The following is a 17,093-nucleotide window of genomic DNA, read 5'->3' on the forward strand; positions in this document are numbered from 1 at the left end:
TTAGACTTGCTGACGTGCTGGCTGGGGCACTGGGCCTGGCTGTGAGCTGAGTGGGCAGCGGGAAGGGATGTCTGCGCCAGAGGCCGCGGGGGCAGGCCGTGGGGTGGGCTTAAAAAGTGCCCCCCGCTCAGCGTCCGCCCTAGAGGGGCAGAGTCCAGGGGCCACCCGCAGCCCTGGCCAGGCCTGGCTGGCAGACCCGGGAGGGATGCCCTCGCCGAGGGGGCTGGGCAGGGAGCCTGAGACAGGCCGTGTGCCCCCAAGCATGCTGTCCTGGCCGTTTCCAGCGAGCTGACATGGACCACAACCCCGGGACCCCCGTAGAGAGGGACAGACCCGGTATGTGTCATGGGGAGGCCAACATCACTTGTGTCATGGGGGCAGATGCCAACCACCACTGACGTGACATGGGGGGCAGGCGCTGACATGACCTGTGACGTGGGGGGTGTTGCTGAGGCCTGGCTGTGGCCACCCTGCTGCCAGCCTCCTCCTCCCTTTCCTGAGCTGGCACAGCGCTGGGCTCCGTGCAGCTGGCACCCTCGCCCTCCCTCAAGCTGGTGCCCTTGGGGCTGGAGAGGTGGTACCCGGGGAGGTGCTGGTCCCATGGGGAGCTGACGGGAGTTCAATCCCTGACATCACATGTGCTCCCCGAGCACTGCCAGGAATGAGTGGCCCCAAGCAAACAAAGCCAGTGCTCTCCTGGGGTCAAAGGGCAGAGGTCAGAGAAGTCTGCTGTGATAAAGTGCCTCCAGGTGACTGAGGGGACTAAGGACCAGCCATCAGGATGCCCCCACGTGCCCTGAGAGCAAGAGACTGGGGTGCAGGAGGACGAACCCCCAAACATGCAGGCAGGGTGAGGGTGATGGGCTGAGGGAGGGCGGGGGTCCGAGTTCGGAGGAGGCTGTGAGGAATCACTGGTGCACTCTGGGCCCAGCAGGGACTTGTGGGGAGAGGGTGTGAGAGACCCCCAGAGCCCAAGCATCGGGGACCACCCAACACAGCCCCTTTCCTAGCCCCTGAGAAACCTCAGCTCCCCGTTTCCAGCCCTGACCCCCCTTCCCACTCCCCCTCCCTCACTGACTTCCAGCCAGGGTGCTCGGTGGTCCCTGGCCTGCTCTGGGCAAAACCCGCAATGAGGCCTTTCATCCTGGTGTGAGCATGTGGCCCGCCACACTGATGCCCACGTGTCCAGATTACAGGCTGGCGAGGTGGCATGGACAGACGGGTGTGAGGGCAGTGGGTGGGTGACAAATGTGCAGGTGGGCGATGGGTGAATGGAGAGGTGGGATGGAGGGATGGAGGGATGGATGGGTGGATGGATGGATGGATGGATGGATGGATGAATGGATGGGTGGGTGGATGGATGGATAGGTGTATGGATGGATGGGTGGGTGGGTGGGTGGGTGGATGGATGGATGGATGAGTGGGTGATGGACAGAAGTGTAGGTGGATGGATGGATGAACAGGGAGGTGGGTGGGGAGTGGATGGCTGAGAGGGAAAATGAGTGAGTGAACAATACAGATGAAAGCATAGGGACAGATGGCATGAGGTGGGTGGATGGACTGATGGGTGGAGGGGTAGGTGGGCGGATGGGTGGATGGATGAATGAATAGGTCGGTAGATGGGTGAGTGGTTGGGTGGATGGAGGAAGAGATGAGTGGGCAGAGGGCTGAGTCAGTGGGTGGGTAAGAAGCCGGAAGGGTACCCGAGGGGTAGACGAGTGGACAGCTGGACGCAAGCGGGGATGGATGGACATGTGAATGGTCAAAGCAGGCAGTTGGACGGACAGAGGAATGGACAAGCGGAGAGCTGAGGAGGTAGATGGATGCGTAACTGAAAGGGTCAACGAGGGGGTAGGCGGCTGGATGGGGAGTTGGACGGAAGGGTGGGTGGACGGGCGCGTGGGTGGGTGGACTAGTGGGTAATGGGTGGCGGGTAGGTGGCTGAGTGGGAGGACGGATAGATTCTGCAGGGTAAGTGGGTGGGGCTGGCGTGCTAGCGCAGCAGGGAGGGTGTTGCCTTGCACGATGCTGACCTGTGTTTGAGCCCTGGTACCCCACATGGTCCCCCAACTCCACCAGGTATGATACCTGAGCGCAGAGCCAGGAGTCAGCCCTGAACACCGCTACGTGTGGCGGAGAGGGGAAATGAAGGCGCAGGTGTGGCCTGGCCAAGGAAGCAGCAGCCCCTGGGGAGTGAGTGTGCCCCCCGCCCCACCGGGCCCCAGCTGGGCACGCTGACTCCGCTGCTGAGGCCAGCCCGTCGGGCACACAAAGAACCTTCCTGACCCAGAGGCAGGTCTGTGCCGCTGCACACAGCCACGCTCGGTGCTCAGGGACCACTCCTGGTGGGGCTTGGGGGACCCCACGGGGGGGGGCGGGGGGCTGGGGATCGAACCCGTGTTGGCTGCATGCACGACAAACGCCCTGCTCACTGTGCTATCTCTGCGGCCCCCAAACAAACCTTCCTGCCCTTAACTTCTCTCCCACCGCTGTGAACAGGAGAATCTCCAGGGAACGATCCCTGGCAACAGGGCCCTCAGAAAAGGAAGCCTCCCTCCCTTGGTCTTCCTGTCTCTGTCTGTCTGTCTGTCTCTCACCTCCTAAGCAGTGTCCAGGGGACCCAAGGGGCCATTCCCGATGATACTCGGCCAACAGCTCGGGTCCAGAAGCGCAAGAGGCAGCGACAGGACCACACTCAGCAGTACTGCGGGGCGGGTGCCAGGGATTAGACTCGGGGCCTTGCATGTGGGAGGCTTGCAACGCCTCGCCCCGGGCTGTCTCCCTAGCCCAGTCTCCGGCTTTTTAACGCAACTCTATGTAATAAGACAGAAGATAGCTATTTCTTCTTTCCACCCCCCCAGACTAGCTGATGGGCCCTCCAAACTGGGCAGGGGCCAGGCCAGGTTCAGCCTCAAAACCCCCCCCCCGATCCAGAGTGCAGGGCTGGGGGGGGGGGGGTGCGTCTCTGTCGATGGCAGAGAGCAGGTCTGTTGACACTTCCTCCCGTGCCTCGGAAGCACGGGCGACAGGCGGGCCCGGTTTTAACACCCGACAATGCAGCTCCTCGCCCGGCGCCGTTCTCGGCAGTGACGGGCCCTGGCAGCTGTTTTCTGCAGGTTTAGCAACGCCCCCTCCTCCCCCTCCTCCCCCTCCCACCCCCCCCCTTGGAGCTCGCGGGCCTCATGGAAATGAGCTTTTCCCTGCGAGCCTTGGGTCTGCGCCAGCCGCGGATGGATGGAGGCGCGGCGCCCGTTCCAGGGAGAACCGGCAGTTCTCTCTCCATCAGTCCGACATGCCCCAAATCTGCCTGGTCCCCGCGGGCCGACCGCGCCCCGCCTCCTCTGTGAAGACCGTGGAGGGAGATCTCCACAGCACTGGGGGGTGCTGAGCGGGGGTGGGGGGAGGCTGCCAAATTACCCCGCCAGGGGCTCCGAGTCGCGTCCCCGGGGCCCAGGACTGCGACCGTGACGGCGACCTGGATTCCAGGCCAGACGCTGCTCCGAGTCTGAGCTGGGCCCAGGCCGCCACCGCCCGCCCAGTGCCCCTCGCTCTCCTCACCATCTTGTCCCCTCCCCCTCCCCCGGGCAGGTGTCGCCGCAGCAGCTCCGAGGCCGGCGGGCCACCATGGTGGCAGCACAGCCCTCCCCGCCCGCCGCCCACGCCGCCGCCACCCACGCCGCCACCCTCACGGCCACCGTGGTGATGACCACGGCCAGCATGGACCTGCGGGACTGGCTCTTCCTGTGCTACGGGCTCATCGCCTTCCTGACCGAGGCCATCGACAGCACCACCTGCCCGTCCGTGTGCCGCTGCGACAACGGCTTCATCTACTGCAACGACCGGGGGCTCACGGCCGTGCCGCCCGACATCCCCGACGACGCCACCACGCTCTACCTGCAGAACAACCGCATCGGCAACGCCGGCATCCCGCAGGCGCTGCGAGCCAAGGCGCACGTGCGGGTCATCTACCTGTACGCCAACGCGCTGGACGAGCTGCCCGCCAACCTGCCGCGCTCGCTGCGGGAGCTGCACCTGCAGGACAACAACGTGCGCGCCATCGCCCGCGCCTCGCTCGCCCGCCTGCCGCTGCTGGAGAAGCTGCACCTGGACGACAACTCCGTGTCCACCGTGAGCATCGAGGAGGACGCCTTCGCCGACAGCCGCCAGCTGCGGCTGCTCTTCCTGAGCCGCAACCACCTGAGCAGCATCCCGCCGGGCCTGCCCCGCACGCTCGAGGAGCTCCGGCTGGACGACAACCGCATCTCCACCATCCCGCTGCGCGCCTTCCAGGGCCTCGGCAGCCTGCGGCGCCTGGTGCTGGACGGCAACCTGCTGGCCAACCAGCGCATCGCCGACGACACCTTCAGCCGCCTGCAGAACCTCACCGAGCTCTCGCTGGTGCGCAACTCGCTGGCCGCGCCGCCCCTCAACCTGCCCAGCGCCCACCTGCAGCGCCTCTACCTGCAGGACAACGCCATCAGCCACATCCCCGCCAACACGCTGGCCAGGATGCGGGCCCTGGAGCGCCTGGACCTGTCCAACAACAACCTCACCACGCTGCCCCGCGGCCTCTTCGACGACCTGGACAGCCTGGCCCAGCTCCTGCTGCGCAACAACCCCTGGTTCTGCGGCTGCAGCCTCCTGTGGCTGCGGGACTGGGTGAGGGCGCGGGCGGCCGTGGTCAACGTGCGGGGCCTCATGTGCCAGGGCCCCGAGCGGGTGCGGGGCATGGCCATCAAGGACATCACCAGCGAGATGGACGAGTGCTTCGAGCCGGGGGCGCCGGCCGCCGCCGCCCCCGCCCCCAGGACCACGGCCGCCAACCGCGCGGCTGCCACCACGCCCCAGGGCTCGCTCTTCACCCTCAAGGCCAAGCGGCCGGGGCTGCGCCTCCCCGACTCCAGCCTGGACTACCCCATGGCCACGGGGGACAGCGCCAAGACCCTGGTCATCCACGTGAAGCCCCTGACGGCCGACTCCATCCGCATCACCTGGAAGACCACGCTCCCCGCCTCCTCCTTCCGGCTGAGCTGGCTCCGCCTGGGCCACAGCCCGGCCGTGGGCTCCATCACGGAGACGCTGGTGCAGGGGGACAAGACGGAGTACCTGCTGACGGCGCTCGAGCCCAAGTCCACCTACATGATCTGCCTGGTCACCATGGAGACCGGCAGCACCTACGTGGCCGACGAGACGCCCGTGTGCGCCAAGGCCGAGACGGCCGACAGCTACGGCCCCGCCACCACGCTCAACCAGGAGCAGAACGCCGACCCCCTGGCCGGCCTGCCCCTGGCGGGCATCATCGGAGGGGCCGTGGCCCTCGTCTTCCTCCTCCTGGTCCTGGGGGCCATCTGCTGGTACGTGCACCGGGCCAGCGAGCTCCTGTCCCGGGAGCGGGCCTACAACCGGGGCAGCAGGAAGAAGGACGACTACATGGAGTCGGGCACCAAGAAGGACAACTCCATCCTGGAGATGCGCGGCCCCGGGCTGCAGATGCTGCCCATCAACCCGTACCACGCCAAAGAGGAGTACGTGGTACACACCATCTTCCCCTCCAACGGCAGCGGGCTCTGCAAGGCCACGCACACCATCGGCTACGGCACCACGCGGGGCTACCGGGACGGTGGCATCCCCGACATCGACTTCTCTTACACCTGACGCCCCGCACAGGCCGCCGCCTCCCCGCATGGGAGACCCCCACGGCTTGGCCCTGCCCCTGGCCCTCCCCACCGAGCCGACGTGCGTGCGTGTGCACGTGCACACCAGGAAACGTGAGGTCACGCCGATGTCCCCACGGAGAGCCGAGCTTGGGGAGGGCAGATGATTCTGTAGAACACGACAGTGGAGAAAAAAAAAAACCATCCAAGTTTGTGGGTTTTTTTTTTTTCAAAGACCAGAAAGGCAGGAAAGGGGAGGTGGGTGCGAGGGGTGGGGTGGGGATGGGGGCTGTTGGCGTCGCTGAAGACATAATTTATACTGAATTATGCCAGTTGGGGAGGGAAGGACTAAAAATAAGGTTGCAGCGAAAGCTGGGCTGGTGGCTTCGTTCTCTCTAGATCCGGAAAGCGACCACCTGTACCTGGGGCCAGGCCACAAAAGAGCCACGAAGCCCCAGAGTGGCTCCTGCTGGCGCTGGCCGTGGGAGCGAGCTGATGTCTGGTGCCTGGCAGAGGGAATCAGGCAGGAAGGCTCGCGAGCTATTGTCCTGAAGCCTCCCGAGCTTAGCTCCCTCCACAGCCCTGGCTAGGGCCTCTGGCCGCGTTCTTCAAACGATAGATCAAAGACAAGCCTCTCTCCTCTCCTGCCCCTCTCTCGGGCCCCTGCGCCCTCCTAACGGTGGCGATGTTTCTGCCTGCCTGTCTCCTGGCCCTGGCTGTTGTGCCTCCGAGCACAGATGGGCAGGCAGAACCGCGGGTGGACCCTTCTGGGATGGGGCGTACAATTTCCCGGGACAAAAGAGGCTGGAAAGCGCTGAGGGTGTGGAGGGGGCGTGGCATGGTTTGCCCCGCCCCGTGGGGGCGTGTTCTTCAACTGGGCGTGTCTTCCTTAGGGGCGTGTCCATCGCGGGGGCGTATCTCTGAGTGTCTTTCATGGGGCGTGTCCCTAGGGGCGTGCCTTCCCTGGGCGTGGCCAGGGAGCCGCAGCAGTGGAGTTTTGGGGGCTTGGGGGTCCTCGCCCCCTCGGTTGGGGCCGCCTTATCACATAGAGCTAAGCGGTGCTCCTCGCCCCCGCCCCTCACCCTCGATTCTGAGCGCTTCCCTGCTCCGTGCGCCCTCCTGGGACGGGTAATTGGCACAGGGACCGCTGGGCTTTTTTTATATCAGCTGATGAGACCTAATGGTTTCCATGGCTGCTCAAGGCAAGGGGGAAAAAAAAAAAAAAGAAATGAAAATTCTTCAGAAAAAGCCCTGGGAGGTGGCAACCCCCTTCCCGACCCTGCTCGGGAAGGGAGAGAGGAGAGGAGTTTGTTCCCCCCACCCCCTCAAAAAAAAATGACAGCCTGCAGGGCCCGCCTTGACTTCCTGCCCCTCTCCCTTTCCCCGCGTCCCCCCAATCCCCAGGCCAGCTCGACCCAGCGGCCCCAAATGGAAAACATCCAGGGATAATGACAATCCCTCTGGGGAGAGGATTGCGAGCCTGGGGTCTGGTACGCGGCACGGCACTCAGAACCTCGGTCACAAATGCTCAACGGGGCCTTTCCTGGGGGCCCCAGGGAGGAGTGAGGTCAAAGAAGGGGCGCTGGGATGGGGGGGCAGGGGAGGAGAAAGGGCTGGCGCTGGGGACAGGCCTGGCTGGCGGCTCCTCCAGCGCCCAGCATGCCTGAAAGAGGGGACACAGCTCAGCGCAGGCGCCTGGGGAGGGGGTGGGGTGGGGGACACCACCCTCCCCTGGAATCATTGCAACGACCAGGCAGCTGCTTGGGCCTGGACAGTCCTCAGGGGTCAAGGCAGCTGCCGCCTACCATGACCCTTGCACCCCCCCCAACACAGCGCAGGAAGGACCACAGTTCGCCCCAAGTCCTGCCCACCGCCAGCACCAGACAGGCAGAGGGCATTGGGGAGCCCCCATACCACCAGGGCTACATACAGGCCAGCCCTCCCACCTGGGGCGACCCTGCTGGCCACCCTCCTCCCCCAAACCCAGGCCTGCACCTGACATCGGTCTCTTGTTCTTGGGGTTCACCCAGGCCCCACCTGCCTTGCCCTGGGCAGCGTGCGCCCCTCTCATCTTCTCTGCTTCCCCACGTCTCAAGATCATCTCTCTCGCGCCCCTTCTGAGAACAAGCTCCCTGCTGCTTCACGAGCACCCCAAAACCAGGAGTGGGGGCTGCAGTCGCGCCCACCCTGAAATTCGGGCCCCTCCTGTTCCAGCTCCTCCAGGTTAGCCGCCACGTGACAGAGTCAGCCCCCCTGGTGCCTGGAGAGAGCCGAGGAGCCAGGCCCAGGGTCCGGGGGCCTGGCGCTGACAGGGTGGGGGAAGGGGGGACAGGGGGAGATCTGTGTTTGTTGCAGGCGGGCTGGAAGTCAACGTGGGAAAGAGCAGCCCAGGCCACGTCTCTGCTTGACGCTCAGATGTAGTGACTGGGATCTCTTTTCTATTACATGGCAATTTTCCTTTAAATTTCCCCCCTTTAAAAAAAAAAGAAAAGAAAATAAGGAAGCCGAGGCAGGCAGGCAGGCAGGAGAGCTGCAAGGGGCCAGGATTTGCATTTGCATTTTGCCAATGAGGCCTCTTGTAAGCGCAGCTCAGGCATAGGGCCTTATGGAATGCTTAAGAGATTACTAAGAATAAAATCTATTAATTAGTCATACTCAATTCCGCAGACACGACGTGCATCAGAAGTCGCTTCGCTCCCCTGTCTCCTTCCCTCCCGCGGGAGCTCCGGCCTCCCTGGGCTCGGCCATGTTAACACGGCAGCCCACCCAGACCCACGGCAGCCCACCCAGACCCACAGCAGCCCACCCAGACCCACGCTGGGGGAAAACAGCGTGGGAAGGACCCGGCCTTCCTGCCCCAAGCCCACACCAGCCTCAGGAGTTTTCTCCCTCTCTGGATCAGGCCCCTCGTCTCCTTCAGGGCAGGTCTAGGGAGATCTGCCCGTGCCATCCAAGGGGAAACTGAGGCCGGGCAGACGGACTGCAGGGCTGTGGGTGTATGGTTAGACCTTTTAGCTTGCTTCTGCTTTGGAAGAGGTGTCTTGTTTCACCCAGAAATTCTGGGTGTTTCAGAAGCCAACGGGGGTATGGAGTGGGGGTGGAGTTATCTGCTGATTCTAGAAGGTTCTGTTTGGTCCAAGGCAGGTGATGGAGGCCCAGAAGGGGAGGAACAGGTCAGGTGAGGAGCGCTGGGAGAATCCGACAGGGGCCTGTAGAAGGGCCTCGTCACAGGCCCTCCCGCCTGCACCCCTTGGGAGCCGAGGGTCAAGGGGCACCCAGGTCCCTGCAGCAACTCAGGTCCCAAAGCCAACCCGCTCCAGAAATCTGCTTCCCGCTGAACGTGCCCGAGCACGCCAGGGAGGCCGGGACTTCTGAGCCTCTCGCTGATGAGAAAGATGACACGGAGAACTGGATGCGGCAGGCACGGTGGGGCCGACGGGGCCTGGGGCTCACGGAGGCCCCGGTGCCCCCCACGGCCAGACCACGCTCTCAGAGCCGGGACTGGGCAGGGATGGAGGGAAGGAGGGTCCCAGCAGGAAGAGCTTGCCTGTCCCTGGGGGGGTCGGGGCAGGGGCTGGACAGGCGCCAGGGCAGGCGCTAACGAGCTGCTCGGGTGGAACAGACAGGCCGGCAATCTTTGTTCTAAGAAGGGAGGGAAGGGCTCAAACGCAGATCATTACCGTTTACAACCAAGCAAGTCAGCTCCATTGATTGGGGAGATGCAACTGCTCGGAGTGAGCGAGCGGGAGGGGGAATCCCTCCCTCTGGATGACCCCCACCCCCCAGGCTGCATGCAGAGCGGGGATTTTCTGCTGGGGAGAGGGGGAGGGGAGGGGGGTCCTCCAAGGGCCGCCTGCCAAGTAGACCAGGCCTGGGGGGTTGGAGCTCAGGCCTCTGGGGTGGGGGATGGAAGGGGGCCCACACAGGCCACCGCGCAGAAGTGGTCCCAGGGACTGGGCGTTTGCCTCGAACACAGCCAACCCAGGTTCGATTCCCAGCATCCCATAGGGTCCCCCGAGCACCGCCAGGAGTAATTCCTGAGTGCATGAGCCAGGAGTAACCCCTGTGCATCGCCAGGTGTGATCCAAAAAGCAAAAAAAAAAAAAGTGGTCCTGAACACAGCCGCAGACATCATTCTGCCCTGCCCTCGAGGTTACAAGTGACTTCAGGGGTGCAAATCCAGAGGACTTGGCCGTCGGGTCACGGAAAGATGAGGATGCAGAGAATCGTGGTTTTTCGGTTTTCTCTCTGCTCTGGGGACCGTGGGGAGTCTGTGCCAGCGAGTGAAGAGCGGAACCAACAGTGAAGGACAAACTGAAGGTCAGAGAAGACAAACTCTGGCCCGGCAAGGGAGTCAGGCAGTGAGCTCCCCATCCCTGGGAGCATTCAAGCATCTCCCAGGAGGGCGGGTGGGGGGGGGTGGCAGGTCCAAATCAACAGCCGACTCTGGCCAGAGCTGGCTCCTCCACTTCCTTCCTCGGGCCCCAGTCACCCTGCAAGGGCCCTATCAGAGACGGTCACAGTCTGCTCAGAATCGGTGGCCCCCTGCAGGCCCCGCCAGGCACCTGTGTTCCCAGAGATGTCTCCAGCTGCCCTGGAGGCCCCAGGAAGGAAGCAGGGCGAGGAGCCCGTCCACTGGGTGGGGGACAGAGAGAAGCACCTGCTGGGTCCCTGCTCCCCTAGAAAAGCGCACGGCCAACATCCAGCATCTGGGCCAGGCTGCCTCTGCCCGGGCCACTTCTCGCTCGCGTTTTCCAGCATTTATCATTTCTTTTGAAACGTTCCAAGTCCTTGCCTGAAATATCCACATTTGCTTATTTAAAAGACACAAGATTCCCAGGGCTCTTCACCCCTCCTTCTTGTCCCCCACCCCTGCATTTTAATTCTCTCTCTCCCTCCTTCCCTCCCTCCCTCTCTCCCTCATTCTCTCCCCCCCCTCCTCTCCCCCACCATGGCTGGGCTCAGGAGCACATAAAGAAAATCTGCAGGGGCATCCAGACCCCCCAAAAGGCTGGAGGGGCAGACCCGAGCTCTTCTGCATCTCTGGAAATGTGGGGGACCCTTTCCTGTAGCAATCAGGAGGGTGTCTTAAGGGGACAAGGGCATCCTTGGAGGGGCTGACCCAGGCCCCTTCCCGAATTAAGCCACCGTGGGAGTCCCAGGCTGAACCCAGGGGTTCTGCAGTGAGACGTGGGCAGTTAGGCCCACACACAGTCACAGCCGTGGGTGCCTCGTCCCTGCGCCAGGAAGCCCCCTATGGCATTCAGGGGGACCCTCCTCTCTTCTCCAGGGCGCCCCTTGTGGGCCTGGCCTCTGCTGCCCACCTGCCCTGCCCTGACGGGGATGCGTGTGCCATCCCGTGGACCCTCAGACCACCAGCAATGAACCGGAGGTAGGAGGCTTCTGGGTCCTTGGTGTCAGCCCACAGCAGCCTGGTGCCTCAGTTTCCCCTTCAAGCCAGGGGCTTGGGGGACACAGGAGGCAGAGCACTGGGTGTCCCTGGCTTTCATGCACCCCCCCCACACACACACAGAGCCCCCTGTGCAAGAAGCATCCAGACTTTCTCACACAGTCACCGAAGTCCCAGGGCCCACAAACGCGGCCACAGGGCCCAGAGCCAGGGAACTCTCCCCTGTCTCCTACACCCCTGCCCCCGGTCCCGGGTGTCCTGGCAGAAGTCGCCCGCCCCTGAATGAGTCTTGGAGCCTCCACTGAACCCAGCAGAGGTGCCTCTCTGATGGAGGAGCCAGAAGCCCACCGGCTCCCTGGGGGGAGGGGGGTGCTGACGCATGTCAAAAGGCACCGTGACAGCGAAGGGAACCCAGGAAACCCCAGCAGCACCCCCCTTTCCTGATCTCAGAGGGTCTCTAGCTCCTGTGGGATCATAGAACATTCTGGAACACTCCCTCCCGCCCCCCCCCCCCGACCCATGTCTGGAGGGCATCCCGTGCCCCTGCCCCGCTGACGTCAAGCCACGGGCCACCTGCTCTGATCTCTCCCCGTCTCTGAGGACAGAGGGGCTCGGGTGCAGGCCTAGGGGGCCTCTCCCGCACTGCCTGCGCCCCCCCAACCCTGCCCCAGCAGCCAGGGGCGCCCGAGGACTGAAACACACCCCGCCTCCATGACAAACCAAAGTGCACTGCGAACCGCCCTTTGGCTTCCTGTAGGTGCCTTGAAACTCCAGTGTCAGATGAATGTGAGCGCCGCGTCCTACTTCCTGTTTGTCTGTTTTCATACCGAATGTCCGAGTCCACGGTCCTTGGCCTTTCTTGAAATAAATACGATTTAACTTTTACCATCCTCTCGGCTGCTAACTCTGGGCCCAGCGTCTCAGCGTGGGGCGGGGGGCACTGTTACACGTGGGTCCCCTGACCCCAGCCCCTCATTCCTGCTGGAGGCGCGTTCCGCAGGAAAAGGCGCAGGCCTCACACACAACCGCTCCCAGCTTGAATTTCCAGCACCCCTAGGGCTCCCCGGGTCACCCCTATGCAGACAGCCAGGTGTGGATCCACACAAAACAAAATAAGTGGGAGTTCCCCCTAAGAGCCACAAGACCAAGGCAGCTCAAAGGGTTGTGCCCCTTGGGCTGGAGTGATAGCACAGAGGGTAGGGCGTTTGCCTTGCACGCAGCCGACCCGGGTTCAATTCCCGGCATCCCATATGGTCCCCTGAGCACCGCCAGGGGTAATTCCTGAGTGCAGAGCCAGGAGGAACCCCTGAGAATCTATGGGTATGGCCCAAAAAGCAAAAAAAAAAAAAAAACATATATTTATATAAAGGGTCGCCCACTCCAGCACTGCATGCCCCCCCCAGGACCACCAAGTCTGGCCCCAAACCCCAATTCTGCAGCTGGAACACATAGGAACCCAGGAAACCCCCACAAGCCCCCAGGAACACCCCCAATTTCCTGATCCTAGAGGTTCTTTGCAACATCTGCAGGATCATGGAACATTCTAGAACACTCCCGCCCACCCGGACAGGCCCTGGGCTCCAGGCCGATTCCCAGAGGGTCCCCACGAGGAGCTGTGACTGCCGTGTCCCCCGAGCGTGTCCCCCGCCTCCCCACACCCACCCGGCACCACCCGCCTCGCGTGCTGTCTCCCGCCCGAGAGCCCAGCCACGGCTGCTAAATTTAACCTGAAACAAGAACATCTGTGGCTGCACACAGGGAGTGAGTTTTCCTCCATGTCCGCGCGGGGAGCCCGGTTCCCACACAGCGGGGGTGACCCAGGACACGCACCTGTGTGGGGGGGGGGCTCGCCTCCAGGCCCACCAGGGTGCGGTGCTCAGGATGGCGCCAGACAAGGAGGCTGGGCTGCCCCCGCCACCCCGGACGGACGGACGGACGGACACACACACACACACACACACATACACACACACACGGCCACCACATACCTACACGGGGGGGTGCGGGCCGTGTTCCCACAGAAGCCGGGGCTTCCGAGGACAAGGAGAGAAAGCAAGGCCTGAGGCAGGGGAAGGCAGGTCCCACGCTGTGACTCCTTCTGGAAGGTTCTGCTTCCCAGCCACACTACACTGGCTGCCCTTCAGGAGTGAATCTGGCCTGGCCTCCGCAGTGGCCCCGGTTCTTCTTCCTCAGGGGACCCTCCAAGCACCTCACTGCTCGCGTGCCGAGGGCCCCCCGAAGACCTGGCACTGGGAGGCGCCCACAGATGCCAGCTGCAGGGTGAGCCATCAGCTGGCAGGGCCTGGGGGCCTCCTGTTCCCCGGGGCCCCCGCCCACCCTGCCCTCCACTCAGTGGCGTCGCATCCAAACCAAACCCCGAGCCCCAAAGGCGGACATGGCTTCCCATCCGTGCTCTGTGACCAAGACAGACGTTTGTCCCAGGAGGGTGTGTGGCCAGGGGCGTTAGGGAACCACAGGGCGTCAGACTTGGACCAACAATTCCGGTTTGACGGGCCCAAGGATAAAGCACGGGGGTAGAGCATGGGTCAGCGGGTGGGGGGGGGGGGTGTCAAAGGCACATCAGAGTTGTTAAAGCATGCATCAGGGGTTGTGTCAGGGGTCAAGCGTGTGTCGGGGGTCAAATGCATGTTGGGGTCAAGCGCATGGCATGCATGCAGGACACCCGGGTTCGCGCCACCCCACGCTGAAAATAAGAGTCCAGGCAGGAGGAGCGGAGGGTAGTGGAGCAGGCAGGGGGGCAGGGGGCGGGGGGCTGCTTGCACCTCACCCAGGTTTGGTCCCCCGGCACCACCAGGAGTTGCCCTGAGCACCACGGGGTGTAGCCCCCAAGCCAACGAGGCAGCTGGAGAGAGCCCAGGGATTAAGACGCTTGCCCGTGGCCAGCGCTGGCCTGATCCTCACTACCACCATAGGGTCCTGGATGTTCCAGCCTAAATGAACCCCCGAGTACTGTTAAGAGCGGCCCCAAAACTTGACAGGTCAAACAACACGTTCTGGAGCTGGAGCAAAACTACAGCGGGTAGGGGGTTTGCCTTGCACGCGGCTGACTCGGGTTCGATTCCCAGCATCCCCTATGGTCCCCCAAGCACTGCCAGAGTGATTCCTGAGTGCATGAGCCAGGAGTAACCCCTGTGCATCGCTGGGTGTGACCCACAAAGAAAAAACAAACCAACAAACAAACAACATATTCCATTTCAAGGAGAAGAAAGAACAAGGGGCTGAGACAGCCGAACCAGGTTCCAGAAGCTTCTCTCCTCTGGCCTCCACTTCCACTGGGAAAACGAGGCTACTTTAGAATAAACCAGCCCCCACCCTCAAGCTCACCCCCGGCTGCGTTTCTGGAATTGAGTGCCCCCAGAGCCCCCAGACTGGGTCATCTGCAAAGCTCCAGGCTCCTGCCATAAGCTCCCCCACATACACACCTCCCCCCCACACCCCAGGCCTTCTTGTCTGCCCCCCGCGGAGGACCCCAGCTCCCGCAGCGCAGTAAATGGGCTCCCGCACGCTGACAGCAGGAAGGAGCCCCGACCACCCCCCTCCGAGATTTACGGGGACGTGAAATCTTATTTGCGCCGCTGCCAAGCCTGGCCGAGAAAATGATGGCTCGGAAGGGCGGGGCGCGGCGGGGCCACGGCCACGCGTCCACACGTGTCCACACGTGCTGATGAAACGCCGCGGCCACCCCGCAACCCGCTCCAGGTGTTAAGTAATTTACCACTTCCGAATTCCTGGCGGGGTTTTCTCATTTCTACTTCCCAGCTGCAGACGGGCACGCTCCAGCCCCCATGCCCGGTCCCCGGAGGGAAAGGGGGGTGCAGGGCCTGGGGGGGGGCCAGGGGAGGCCAGTCAAGCTTGGCCCGAGGTCAGAACGGCAGGGAGGGCTCGCTTTGGGACCCCACCCACATATGGGGGTGTACTGCCCCCCCCCCGAGAATCCCTGCTGGGGGCTCTGAACAGGAGCTGATACTTGTGGCCCCTTAAAACCTCCCACAAAGAAAAATAAAAAAAAATCAAACCTGCCTGGGGCTGGAGCAATAGCACAGCGGGTAGGGCGTTCGACCTGGGTTCGATTCCCAGCATCCCTTATGGTCCCCTGAGCACCACCAGGAGTAATTCCTGAATGCAAAGCCAGGAGTAACCCCTGTGCATCGCCGGGTGTGACCCAAAAAGCAAAAAATTAAAAAAATAAATAAATAAAACCTCCCAGAGAAGGGGGGGGAATGACTCAGGGGTACACACCAGGCACACCAGGACCAGGGTCCTGTGTCACATGCCCCCCCCCCAGCATGGCCAGGGCCCCACCCACTGCCTGGGGACCCTGGGCACGGTTCGGGAGTGTCCGTGTCCCCACCCCCCAAAAGTCTTCAAGAGGCTGCAGCGGTGCTGGGGGGAAGGGGCAGGAAGCCCACAGTCACACCCCCTGAGCAGGGACCCCCCTCAGTCCCAGTGCTCCAGAGGCCTGGGGTACGGGGCCCCCAAACTCGGCACCTCAGACACCCAGGGTTGGGCCGTGGGGTCTGGGGCACAAAGGTCACCATGTTCTCTGTGCTCCGGTTCTTCCCGGCAGTGCTGGGTCTGGCCGTCTGACCCCTTCCAGTTTTCTGGGGGGGAGGTTATACCTATTCCAGAAATGGCCCACCTCCACCTGCTCCCGTACCCCAGGAAGACCAGGGGATGTTCAGGGTCCCGGCGGAGCCAGGCACAGAAGGAAACCATCAGGGAACCGTCCCTTCCCCAACTAGACGGCGACAGTGTGTTTCTTTTGTTTGGTCGCCACACCCAGCGCTGCTCAGGGCTGGCTCCTGGCTCTGTGCCCAGGGATCACTCCTGGTGGTCTCGGGGGACCCTATCAGATGCTGGGGAAGGAACCTGGGTCGGGTGCCAGGCAAGCACCCTCCCCGCCGTCCTATCACTCCGGCCCGATGACACAGTTTTTAAACCCCAACGTGAAGGAGGGGAGCTCGTGCGCCCTTGGGCAGCAACCCTTGCCCAGGGCCTTGGCCGGACCAGCAGGTGAGGAGTGGACGGGAGGGGGCACTGTCAGCCTTGCAGAGGGAATGAAGAAGGGGGGAAGACCAAGTGGGAGGAGAACACGGCAGGCAGGGGTGAGTAGGAAGAGCCGAAGCTGATGCCAAAGTCGGCCCCACCTCGGCAGTCCAAGGGCCCCAAATCCTCTTTTCCCTTTTGCTACGGCTGCCGGGGGCCACACTTCCAGGCTTGCTGCTGGGGACACGCTGGGCTGAGGTTTTATTTATTTATTTATTTATTGGCTTTTATTGGGTCACACCCGGCGATGCTCAGGGGTTCTCCTGGCTCTGCACTCAGGAATCACTCCTTGCGGTGCTCAGGGGACCATATGGGATGCTGGGACTCGAACCCGGGTTGGCCGTGTGCAAGGCAAGCTCCCTCCCTGCTGTCCTATTGTTCCGGCCCCTGGGCTGTATTCTAACATCTCATCCGGGCAGGGGCAAGGTGGGTACCAGGGGCCAAGCTGCCCCCGGCTGCCACCCAGAGTGGAAAGCCCAAGGATGGGCAAGAACCGAGTTCCCTCAGGCCGAGGCCGGGGCCAGGCCCAGGGGTGACCGGAAGCACGAGCGCCATCCCACCCGCGCCCAGGTCGGCACCCCCAGCCCCAGCCTGGAATTCTTTAGATTCCTGTTTTAATGGTTCCTGGGGCTTTATTACGCCTATTTTTCAGGGGAAATAGCCGGGTTGGACAGTTTTAAAAACCAATTCCAGCTCCAATGCCCACTTGCTGGGCACTCAGTCACCACAGATGGGGCTCTAGAGACCGGTGTCTGTCTACTTCCTCTGGGTGGGCCCCGGGAGGGAAGGGGGCTTCATCACACTCCGCGGCAGGCACCGGCAGAGAAGGAAACTGAGGCCGGGAAGGGGAGCGCCACCTGCTGGCCAACGTCAGAAGCGCCTGGAAGTGGCCCGGCTGCCCTTGAACCGGCCCTGTCCCGACTGTCCCCATCCTCTGAATCCCAGAGGGCCCCCCCCCCCCC

The 17,093-nt window shown here is 63.0% G+C and overlaps 2 protein-coding genes across 3 annotated transcripts in view; one reads left to right on the top strand and one right to left on the bottom strand.

The window, feature by feature from the left end:
• MACROD1 (mono-ADP ribosylhydrolase 1) overlaps window positions 1–17,093 on the bottom strand; it is a 92,480-nt gene that overhangs the window by 57,972 nt on the left and 17,415 nt on the right. The gene's annotated exons all lie outside the window — the stretch shown is intronic.
• FLRT1 (fibronectin leucine rich transmembrane protein 1) lies at window positions 3,606–5,690 on the top strand. The gene has a single exon (XM_056131706.1). The coding sequence runs from the start codon at window positions 3,625–3,627 to the stop codon at window positions 5,653–5,655; it is 2,031 nt and encodes a 676-aa protein (XP_055987681.1). The 5' UTR covers window positions 3,606–3,624; the 3' UTR covers window positions 5,656–5,690.

The sequence above is a fragment of the Sorex fumeus genome, unplaced genomic scaffold (assembly GCF_029834395.1).
Source record: "Sorex fumeus unplaced genomic scaffold, SorFum_2.1 ptg000093l, whole genome shotgun sequence".
In the NCBI taxonomy this organism is placed as follows: Eukaryota; Metazoa; Chordata; class Mammalia; order Eulipotyphla; family Soricidae; genus Sorex; species Sorex fumeus.

Excerpts from the sequence above, each read along its gene's own strand:
- FLRT1 (XM_056131706.1), top strand. The coding sequence starts at position 3,625 with ATGGTGGCAGCACAGCCCTCCCCGCCCGCCGCCCACGCCGCCGCCACC.